Source organism: Lepidothrix coronata, unplaced genomic scaffold (assembly GCF_001604755.1).
Source record: "Lepidothrix coronata isolate B3197 unplaced genomic scaffold, Lepidothrix_coronata-1.0 Scaffold146, whole genome shotgun sequence".
Taxonomy (NCBI): Eukaryota; Metazoa; Chordata; class Aves; order Passeriformes; family Pipridae; genus Lepidothrix; species Lepidothrix coronata.
The window spans coordinates 1,807,566-1,818,308 of NW_016690326.1; the positions used below are offsets into that span (position 1 = coordinate 1,807,566).

Sequence of the window (10,743 nt, forward strand, 5' to 3'; positions counted from 1 at the left end):
ATCCCTGCCCTGAACCAGGGCTCTGGCTGCCTCTCTGGGCTGAGCCCCAGCGCTTCCCAGGCTGGCAGACACGGGGAAGGGCATGAGCTGCCCGCCAGCCACGTCCCCCACGGAAGCACCACAGTCCCCTGCCCTCACCACATCAGCTCCATGGGACCAACTGCTGCTCTAGAAGTGCAGGGCTGGGCCGTGGGGCTCCCCCTGAGCTGGGGAGAGCGCAGCCCCAGCTGCAGCCCCAACCGCTGCCATCCCTCGTGGCCTCACTGGCTCCAGCAAGTAAATCAGGTGCAGATGTGGAGTCAGGGCCGGGTGCCTGCTTGCGATTAGGGGCTGGGAGCATCGGGGTGGCCCCGGTCCTGCCTCACAGCCCCCTGCCGTGGCTACAGCTCTCCCCAGTGCTGTACAGGGGACAGGGCTGGGAGGCAAAGATCCTGCTTGCTTGGCCCACAGGTGGGCACCATGGTTCCCAGCCCAGCACATGGCATGTGCCACATCCCCAAGGGGAGCAGCACCCATCCTGGCCCCATGCACCCTGTTCCCTGTGCTGCCTGCGGTACCAGCGCTCCCCCACACAGCTGGGACAGGAAGGGGCAACAGGACTGCAGCAGGGACAAGACATGGCACTGCCTGCTCTGCTGCCAGGTTACCCCCACCCCACATTTTCCCCGCTCAGCCCTCGCTGCCCCAGTCTGTGAGTGCTCCTGTGCCATGCTGTGGCCAAAGCCCAGGACCTCAGTGTCTCTGTCTTGCAGCCCCTGTGCTGGGCCCCACATTCTTGGCTCCCCAGAGGGAGCAGCAGGTTCATGTTTGCCAAGTTCTGCCTGGTTAAACCTTAACCGAGCTGGGTTGTTCCATCAGTCCCTCCCAGCTGGAGATAAGGATGGGCAGGCAAGACCAGGGCCTGGTGAGAAGCACTGCCCTGAGCCTGGCTGCTCACCTCCAGCACTGCACCCAGCCCCTGCAGAGTGCCCTGCCCAGCCTGGGATGGCTGCCCCTCTGCCATGGGCCCTGCCTGCCTTGGTGGGTCCCCATGGATGTGAGGACAGCAGATTGTGGCTGAAAGCTGCCATGTGGCCAGTGGGGCTGGATGGAGCTGGAAGCCCCTGTGCTGGGGCTCACCCCTGTACTCCAGGGCTGGCCCACTCCCTCTGTGCCAAGGGGTTCCCATCACCCCAGTACATGGCATGAGCTTGCTCAGCCTCAGCTCCTGGACCCCATACACATATGGGGTACAGGGAGCTGGGGCTCCTGCCCCTCAAACAACTGCTGTTCAGAGGAAGCCAAGAGAAACTTCCAGGAGGAAAGAGCCCCCCAGGCTCCGGCCCCCCAGGAGCCACGGTGCCGCGCGTGCTCATGCCGGCCACAGGTGCCACCACAGCGGGAGTGTCGGCGAGCGCTGGGGCCAGGCACAAGGGGCGGCTGTGTTCCCGCAGCTCCGGCTGCCTTCCAAGAGCAATATTGTTGGCACCAGGCAGGCTCCCTGCACCGGCAGTGCATACATGGGCCTTTCATGAGAGGAGTGGGGATGATTTACTGCCTGGGGGAAGGGGCAGGGGCGGGAGGATGAAGCTCCAGCATGCCGGCGCCCGGCCCCTCGTGCGTGCTCGCTGCTGCCGTGGGGCCCTGCACTTGTAAGTGAGCCCGAGGGTCTGGCCAGGGGGTCACCTCTCCCAGTTGGGCATGAGGCAGAGTGGGTCCACCTGCCCCATCTGCAGGGCTATGGGGACACACTCCCTCTCTGGGTACCCCACTGCATCTGAGCTCCCACTGTGGCTCAGCAGGCGGGGGTCACACATCCCGTGCGGTGCTGCAGTGATGGGAACAGTCCATGAGCTGGGGAGACAGGAGCAGCAGAGGAGGGTGCTGGGACAGGGGTCCACTAGCAGCGCAGGGTGCTGTGCTGGCACAATCCCCCCTTGTTGAACTGCTGGCGTGGCAGAGGCCGTGGCGGTGCTGCCGGCAGCGGGTGGCAGGCGGTGGGGCTGTGCTGCTGTGAAGGGCTTTTTGTTTGCCATCAGTTGCTGTTATAAATCAAGCCAGGCAGCCCAGCCCCAGCCTAGCACTGCCCCACGGCAGAGAGGCTACGGGTTCCCAGCTGCCCACAGTTCCATCCCACCAAGCCCCAGCCTGTGCCCAGCATTGCCCTGACCCAGCAGGGATGCTTGGTGTGCCATGGGATGAGGTGCCAGCACTGGTCTCTTTGCCTTGCTTTCACCCAGCATCGGGGATCCCTGGGATACAGGAGATCTCTCTCCCTGCCCATCCCAGGCCATGGCTCCCACAGGCTCCCCAGAGTCCCAGCTCTCCCCTGGTGTTCCCAGCACTGGGAACAACCCCTTCTCTCTGGTTTTAATTTGGTTTTGGTTCGAATTGAGCTGAACCCAACATTTTTCTGTGCTTCCGGCACGCTGTGAACTCTGCAGGGGTGGCCGCTGCTCCGTGAAATTGATGTTCTCGTCCCCTTCACGCATCAGCAGGAATGAACAGCTGCTGGGGGCTGCTGGCCCCTGGGACTGCTCTGTGCACCTCTGCACCCCGGGAGGGGACCAGCACCCCAGCAGCATGGGGGAACGGTGCACCAACCAGACCTCACAATGAAGCCATGTCATGCTGAAAGTTGCTGGTTTGGCATCCTGGAGCAGTACAGATGTGGCTGTGCTTTGGCCCTGGCAGTGTTGCCCTACAGGGTGAGGGGTGACAGTGACAGTGCATCCCACTCACACAAACTCAGGCTCCACACCAGACATGGACAATGCTGCATGTGGGGCTCAGCACGACCCTAGAAGGTCTTGCTGGAAAGCAGAGAGATGGTGAAGCAGATGGCGATGCAGCAACGAAGAGCAATGCTGGGACCTGGGAACACCTTCTGTCCCCCCTTGCTGGCAGCAGGATGCCCAGGGGAAGGTGTTCCTGAGGACCACACTAGGTCAGTGTGTGAGGCCAGGCATCCCCCAGTGCCTAGGGGTCCTGCGTGGGCAGATGGGCAGCGTGACCTGGCCGTGGTGGGGTCTGCCCACTCTGGCACAGGCAGCAGCACCGGGAAGGCGAGGACGAAGTGTTTATGGGCCGGATTAGGCCACTCCAATGCTGGCTGCAGCCTCTCGGTGTTTTACGACGCTCCGTTATGGGCTCCTAATGAGGGTCACAGCCGCTTTATGGCACCGGCAGCGATAACGCTACAACTAATTACAGCGCAATTAGCGTGTGGGCTGCCGGGTACCCAGCAACGCAATGCGCCCAGCCCGGGCCAGGGCATCCGCCGGCGGGCACTGCTGCCGGGGCACCCTCGGCATCCCGGGGCCGGGGTGCTCCCGCTCCCAGCAACTGGGGTGCCACGGGGGGAAACGGGGGTGGCCTTGTCCCCTCGACCCATCTGCTGCTCTCCACGCGTGGGATCTGCCTGGGAGATGGCACAAGGGAGCAGCCCCGGGTGTTTTGCAGTCCCACGCGTTCCCACCCTCCCGGGGATGGTGCAGCGGCGGGGCCCGAGGGCCGCCTCTCGCTGTTGTGGGGGGGTCGCGGTCAGTGCCGCCCCCCACTATCCTCTCAGCCCGGCGGCGGGTCGGTTTGCAAAGGAGGCGGCGGAGCGGGGCCGGTCCCAGTCCCCCCCCCGCGCCTCCCCAGCGCTTCGGGCGGGGCCACTGTAACTCGAGCGCGCCCCTACAAAGTGCCCGCGCCCCCGCGGCGGCGGCAGAGCGGGGCGGGAGCCAGCCCGGAGCGAGCCCCAGCCCTGCCTGCAGCCGGAGCCAGAGCCAGAGCCGTCCCCGGTCCTGCCGCCATGGGGCCGCGGTGCGGGGCGCGGCGGCGCTGAGCCCGCTGCCCCCGGACTTTGCCCGGGCCCTCCCCGCGCAGCGCGGGCGGCTCCGCCGCGGGAGTCCGTCACCACCGGTAACAACGCGACCCTCGCCCCCGGGACTATTCGGGATCCCCCACTCGGGACACTCTCCCCCCTCCCTGGAATCCCCACGGTCCCCCTTCCCCTGGTAAACTTCCCCCAGCGCCCTGACGAGGCTGCCGCTGGCAGGACGAGTCGTGTTCCCGGCATCCAGACGGGGTGTTCCCCCTCTCCATGCCCACTCCCAAGGGGGGGAGGCTCTGTAAGGGATCTCAAACTGCCCAGGGACACCCGTTCTCTGCCTCCCCTCCATGCTTACCCACTCTCGCCGTGCCCTGGGAAATCCGCGCCGCTGCTCCCCGGTGCCCCGGGACGGGAGGGGGCTGCTCGGCCGGATCCGCTCACCCGGCCCTGCCTGTCCCGCAGGGTGGGACCCCCCTCGCCGCGGGGGCCTGGAAGATGCGGCCCCTCTTACAGGTCGTGGCAGGGCTGCTGCTGGCGGCGGCTGCCCAGGGCAAGGCGATGGAGCCAGGTACGGCTGCGGGGTCGAAGCGGGGCCGGGAGGTGGCGGGAAGGGAGTCATACTTTCTGAATACTTTCCCCATCCCAGATGGGCACTGAGCCCCGGGTTGGGGGTGCGAGTGCTCACCCTGGGCACGCAGCCCCACCGCTCTGCCTGCGGGGCTGGGCTGGCGGGAGCCAAGGACATGGCACGGGGACCAGCGTTTCCATCAGCGGGAGAGGAGGTGTGGAGGCTGGGAGGAGCAGAGTGGCTCCAGGCAGACTGTCCCTGTGCCGCGGAGGCTTGGCTCGCTCGGTGGATATGCGTGGCAGAGCGGGGTGGCGTGACTGCCGTGGGCTGTCGCAGTTCTGCGTGGCTCCTGGTGAGGTGCCGACAGTGCCTCGCCATGCTGGGTACGGGAGGAGGACGTGTCCCAGGGGACTAGAGGCCCAGCTACCTCACATCCCACCCGTACTGGCCACGCAGAGGGCTGGGGACGCACTTTGACCCCCAGGCCACTGCACGCGGGCAGTCGGGCTGCGCTGGTATTGCCGTTCTGGTAGCCAGGTGGTGTCTGCCCTCCAGGTGCACACGCTGCTGCTGGCCATGGGCAGGCAAGGCCCTGCTGCCAGCCTGAGCATCTCCAGAGATAGCCAGGCGTAATGGTCCCGGCCGTGCCTGGGGCATGTGAAGGTCCAACGATGGGTGGCCGGGTGGGTTTGTTGCTGGGTTGAGTGAAGCAGAATGGGCTGGAGCACCTGTGCCACTGGGAGTGGTGGAAGGATGGTGCCATGTGTGGCCTTGGACAGGACATGCCACTGGGTAAAGCATGTCCCTGTGCCCTAGGGCAGAGTCCAGCCCTCACCTGCCTCCGGGGTGGCAGAGCTGGGCACCAGCCTGTGTCACACCACATGTTCTCTGCACTGGGGTGGACATGTGGTGGGGTCCTGGGAGGGGTGAGCACCAGGGTGGGCACTCACCGTGTCTCTCCAGAGCTATTTGAGAGCCCATTGCTGGAGTCAGAAGAAGAACATCTCCTGCTGGACCCGGGCAATGTGCTGAAGCTGTACTGTGATGCCAACCAGAGCGGTGCCAGTGTGGTTTGGTACAAGGAGTCTCGGCCTCTTGTCTCGGGAGGTCGCATCCATCTCCGGCAGAGTCTGCTGGAGATCTCGGAGGTTGCCTATGAGGACTCAGGGCTCTACGTGTGCCGGGCGCGGGGGACTGGGGAGATCCTGCGCAATTTCACCATCTCCGTTGTGGGTAGGGGCCCTGGCATTGCCCAGCAACCCCCAGGGCAGCAAGGCAGCCACTGCCCACCCAGCCCTGTGGGCAGGGATGTCCCTCTCAATCCGTTTCCTTTTGCAGACTCCCTGGCATCAGGTGATGATGATGAAGATAGTGATGGCGACAGTCCCCACAGAGACCGAAATGAGGAGCCCATCTATGTGCCCAGAGGTCAGTACCATACCAGGGCACTGCAGAAAAGGGCAGCTGGGGCAGAACCAGGGGCATGGGACACTACTGTCTCCCAGTCCCAGCAGAGGCAGCTGGGAACAGGCCCCTAGCTGCCCTTTGGCCCCCTCCCACTGTATGTCCCACATGTCCCCAGCTCCTTACTGGACTCACCCACACCGGATGGACAAGAAGCTGTATGCAGTCCCTGCAGGGAACACAGTGAAGTTCCGCTGCCCGGCCTCGGGCAGCCCCAGCCCCAGCATACGCTGGTTCAAGAATGGGCGCGAGTTCCGGGGGGAGCACCGCATCGGGGGCATCCGGGTACGGGCCAGCTCCCCCTACCACACCTCCCCTCCTGGGATCCATCTCCCCCATCTCACCTTGCTGCCTTATCTCCCCCGTCGGCAGCTCCGGCATCAGCACTGGAGCCTGGTGATGGAGAGTGTGGTGCCCTCTGACCGCGGCAACTACACTTGCCTGGTGGAAAACAGGTTTGGCAGCATCCGCTACAGCTACCTCCTGGATGTGCTGGGTGAGGGCTCCTCAGCACAGCGCTGGTCCAGGCTCCCCCCACGCCAGGCAGAGGGGTTGTGTCAGGGGAAGGGGGTGGAGGAGCTTCGTGGCTTCTCTCTGGTGCAGCCCACATGTCCCTTGCACCCCAGGGATGTGGGATGGAGACCAGGCTCATGTTGCATTGGTCTGCTGTAGTGCTGGGGAAGGGCTCTCCGTGGCTCCATGGTGGGTGGAGAGGGAGGGAGAAAGGAGCCCCTGCTCTGGGCCACTGTGTCAGTGACACTGCTCTGTTCCCTGTGCACAGAGAGGTCCCCGCACAGGCCCATCTTGCAGGCTGGGCTGCCTGCCAACACCACGGCCCTTGTGGGCAGTGATGTGGAGTTCTTCTGCAAGGTCTACAGCGATGCCCAGCCCCACATCCAGTGGCTGAAGCACATTGAGGTGAACGGCAGCAACTACGGTCCTGATGGGGTCCCCTACGTGCAAGTGCTCAAGGTAAAAAGAGCTGGAAGCACCCAGATCCCAGATACCCACCCTAAAGTGGTGACAGGGGTGCACAGAGCCCCCCGAGGAAGAGGGATGCTGACCATCCATCCCTTTCCCTGGCAGACTGCAGACATCAACAGCTCTGAGGTGGAGGTGCTGTACCTGCGCAATGTCTCCGTGGAGGATGCTGGCGAGTACACCTGCCTGGCAGGGAACTCCATTGGCCTCTCCTACCAGTCTGCCTGGCTCACCGTCCTGCCAGGTAGGGTGGGGTCCTGGGGTGGGGTCTTGGACCCCTGGCACGCAGAGGCCATGCCTCAGGCCAACTCATTCGCTCTCCCCAGAGGAGGAGCTGGTGCGGGAAGCTGAAGCCCCTGAGGCCAAGTACACGGACATCATCATCTACACCTCAGGCTCTCTGGCCGTGGCCATGGCCATCATTATCATGGTGCTCTGTCGGATGCAGACTCAGTCGAGCAAGCAGCACCTGGAGCCCATGGCGGTTCACAAGCTCTCCAAATTCCCACTCATCCGACAGGTGGGTGATGAGCTGGAGCCCTGTTGGGCACAGGGGGGACCTTGGTGACCAACTGGCTCCACGAGTGCCACTTGTACCCGTCACACCTCACCCTGCTACCAGCCTTGGGGCTGCCCTTCCCCATTGCCTCCTGTGGCTCCCTCGCCCCATTGCTCCAAGTGAGGGTCTCTGTGCAGCACTGTTAGGACTCTCTTTGGCCCTGGAACATGGGGCAGGATGGCTGAGGTCCCTTGGTCTCCACAGTTCTCCCTGGACTCCAGCTCCTCCGGGAAGTCCAGCACATCCCTGATGCGCGTCACTCGTCTCTCCTCCAGCTGTGCCCCAATGCTGGCTGGTGTCATGGAGCTGGACCTGCCCCTTGATGCCAAGTGGGAGTTCCCCCGAGACAAGTACGGTGCCATGTGGGGCAGGGACTGGGGGCTGCTCTCCCAGCTGCCCCAGGGACAGCAGCACGTGGGTGACATATGGGGAGGTCTCTGGCCACCACCAGACACCTCAGCACCTCTGTACCCTGGGGCACTGGGATTCAGCTTGGACAGAGAGGGGCAGCCACACTGCCTCTGCCCCTCAGGATTCGTCCATGTGGTGGTAGGGAGTGGGGCCATCCCTGTGGTCCCTCACGGTTCTGCCTGTCCCTGCTAGGCTGGTGCTGGGGAAGCCCCTGGGGGAAGGCTGCTTTGGCCAGGTGGTGCGGGCAGAGGCTTACGGGATCGACAGAGACCGGCCAGACAGAGCTGTCACCGTAGCTGTCAAAATGCTGAAAGGTAAAGACTCCTGTGCCAGTGTCCCAGGAACAGAGGTGGCATCAGTGCTAGGTTGGAGTGCCACCCATCTGGCACGGTGACACTGCCCTCCTTCCCCAGACAATGCCACTGACAAGGACCTGGCTGACCTCATATCCGAGATGGAGATGATGAAGCTCATGGACAAACACAAGAACATCATCAACCTCCTGGGAGTCTGCACGCAGGATGGTGAGGGGGCTGTGCGGGCAGGGTTTGGACAGGGCATGGAGCATGACCAGGGGATGGGGGCTGTTGGGGACAGTGGCCGATTGGGGAGGGACAGGGCAGGAGCTGAGTGAGTGGCTGCCCTTCCCAGGGCCGCTGTACGTGATTGTGGAGTTTGCTGCGAAGGGCAACCTGCGCGAGTACCTCCGTGCCCGCCGCCCCCCGACACCCGACTATGCTTTCGACGTCACGGCAATGCCTGAGGAGCAGCTCTCCTTCAAGGACCTGGTCTCCTGCGTCTACCAGGTGGCCCGTGGCATGGAGTACCTGGAGTCGAAGCGGGTAGGGCTGGCACGGCCCACGTGAGCTGCTTGTGCTGGGCACAGCTGGGGGGGCATGGTGGTGACAGGGGAGCGGTGTGTCCCTGGTGAACCTGCTGTCCCCATGGAGAGGGAGCCCAACCCATTCCCACAGGCTGTCCAGAACCTACCAGCCTCACCCAGCAAAGCTCAAGGCAGTATCTCCCCAGAAATGTGGGGCTGAAAGCCTGACCCACCCGCCGAGGAGTGTGTGTGTCCCAGCAGTGCGCCTGTCACTGCAGAAAGCCTGATGAGGGGGTGGCCCCACCCCTGCAGAAGTGCTGGGGGATGTATGGGAGAGAAACAGCACCTCTGGGTGTGTGGAGGGGACATACAGAGCTGGAACCACCATCTCACACCCCTGTGGGCAACGCTCCCACCCCGCAGTGCATCCACCGTGACCTGGCCGCCCGCAATGTGCTGGTGACGGCAGAGAGCGTGATGAAGATCGCTGACTTTGGCTTGGCCAGAGACGTCCATGACATCGACTACTACAAGAAAACCAGCAACGTGAGTGGGGGTCCCGGGAGAGGGGCACAGGGACCCCCAGCCAGGGCTGAGCTGAGCAGGGGGTTGCTCTCATAGGGTCGCCTGCCAGTGAAGTGGATGGCACCAGAGGCCCTGTTCGACCGTGTCTACACCCACCAGAGCGATGTGTGAGTCCTGTGGGGGAATGAGGGTGTGTTGTCTGTGTGGGACAAGGCAGCACTGTGGAGTTATGCACATACTGGAGGGTCCCCGTGAGTAGGATGGAGATGCTCCATGGGGACAGCAGCAGTGGGGCACATCTTCCCCCGAGGTGATGCCACCCTCTGCCATCCCTGCTCCCACAGCACTGCAGGGTGCAGAGAGGCAAGCTGGGGAAGGACCCTTGAACATGGTTGACCCCCCCTTTGCCATGCGTGATCCTAGGTGGTCCTTCGGGATCCTGATGTGGGAGATCTTCACACTGGGGGGCTCCCCGTACCCCGGCATCCCTGTGGAGGAGCTCTTCAAGCTGCTGAAGGAGGGGCACCGCATGGACCGGCCATCTAACTGCACCCATGAGCTGTGAGTACTGGCCAGGTGGGGAGGCAGGGGGCACAGTGAGACCCCATTAACACCACTTGCCTCCCAGGTACATGCTGATGCGGGAGTGCTGGCACGCCGTGCCCTCGCAGCGCCCCACCTTCAAGCAGCTTGTGGAGGGGCTGGACAAGATACTGGCAGCCGTTTCGGAGGAGGTGAGAGGTGGAGGATCTGGTGGGGGTGGGCAGCATGGGCACTGACAGCACTGGTGGTGATGGCACCGTCCCTCCCTGCAGTACCTGGACCTCTCCATGCCTTTTGAGCAGTACTCACCCTCCTGCGAGGACACTGCCAGCTCCTGCTCCTCCGACGACTCCGTCTTCACTCACGACCCTCTGCCGCTGGCTCCCCGCCTCTTCTCCTACCCCAGTGTGAGGACTTAAGGGCGGGCAGGGAAGGGTGATGCCAAGGCTGCCTCTGCCCTTGCTGGGAGCAGGTCCAGGTTTCTGGCTCTGAAAGCTGCCAGGCTCCCCAGGAGGTTCCCTGCTTTGTTTGGGGTGAGCAGTGGGCAGGCAGGGCCCTGAGCTGCAATGCTGGGGCAGGGTGTCCCTCTCTCCTGGCTCCATTTGGGCACTGAGCCATCAGTCCTGGCTGAGACCTGCCTCGCATTGTTTGGCAGAGGGAGCTAGATCCTGTCCAGGCAGGAACTGTGTGGGATGCCCATGACATCGCCCAGGGAGATGGGCTTTGGCCAGCGCTTTGGTGGAAGTGTCTCTGGGTGGGAGCCCCACTGCTGTCGGCCTCCTGCTGCATCTGTACATAGCCACAGAGATGAATATTTATGTACGTGAAATATCAACCTGATAAATTATTTTTTTGGAATAGACCCCAATATCGCAGTTTCTGGGCTGCTCCTGGGGGGCAAAGGGCTCACATAAGCTGGGAAGGCAGATCAGTGGCTGCCTCCTTGGTGCCTCCTCACCCCAGCCAGCGCGGGGGGCCTGTGACCACTCTGCAGGGACACGGAGGCAGTGCCACAGGTGCAGGAAGCGATGTCCCCCACTCCCGTGCCTCCAGGCCTGCTCCAGCACAAA

The 10,743-nt window shown here is 63.6% G+C and overlaps 1 protein-coding gene across 2 annotated transcripts; it reads left to right on the top strand.

The window, feature by feature from the left end:
- The first annotated feature begins 3,840 nt into the window (after positions 1 to 3,840).
- Positions 3,841 to 10,536, top strand: FGFR4 (fibroblast growth factor receptor 4). 2 transcript variants are annotated; one of them, XM_017828213.1, is made up of 18 exons: positions 3,841 to 3,888; positions 4,262 to 4,367; positions 5,331 to 5,600; positions 5,706 to 5,795; positions 5,950 to 6,116; positions 6,204 to 6,327; positions 6,613 to 6,803; positions 6,918 to 7,056; positions 7,139 to 7,332; positions 7,576 to 7,721; positions 7,975 to 8,096; positions 8,196 to 8,306; positions 8,434 to 8,624; positions 9,029 to 9,151; positions 9,227 to 9,297; positions 9,554 to 9,691; positions 9,759 to 9,864; positions 9,946 to 10,536. In XM_017828213.1, exons 2-18 carry the CDS (start codon positions 4,295 to 4,297, stop codon positions 10,090 to 10,092), a joined length of 2,403 nt encoding a protein of 800 aa, XP_017683702.1. In that variant the 5' UTR covers positions 3,841 to 3,888; positions 4,262 to 4,294; the 3' UTR covers positions 10,093 to 10,536. The 2 variants fall into 2 exon arrangements, with proteins under 2 accessions (XP_017683702.1, XP_017683701.1); XM_017828212.1 differs by lacking the exons at positions 3,841 to 3,888; positions 4,262 to 4,367 and having other exon boundaries at positions 4,913 to 5,600.
- Positions 10,537 to 10,743: the final 207 nt, after the last annotated feature.

Bases quoted from the DNA above. Each gene is read 5' to 3' on its own strand.
- FGFR4 (XM_017828212.1), top strand. From the start codon at position 5,129: ATGTGTGGCCTTGGACAGGACATGCCACTGGGTAAAGCATGTCCCTGT. The intron at 5,796-5,949 runs GTCAGTACCATA...ACATGTCCCCAG, and splicing joins GCCCATCTATGTGCCCAGAG to CTCCTTACTGGACTCACCCA. The intron at 7,722-7,974 runs GTACGGTGCCAT...TGTCCCTGCTAG, and splicing joins TGGGAGTTCCCCCGAGACAA to GCTGGTGCTGGGGAAGCCCC.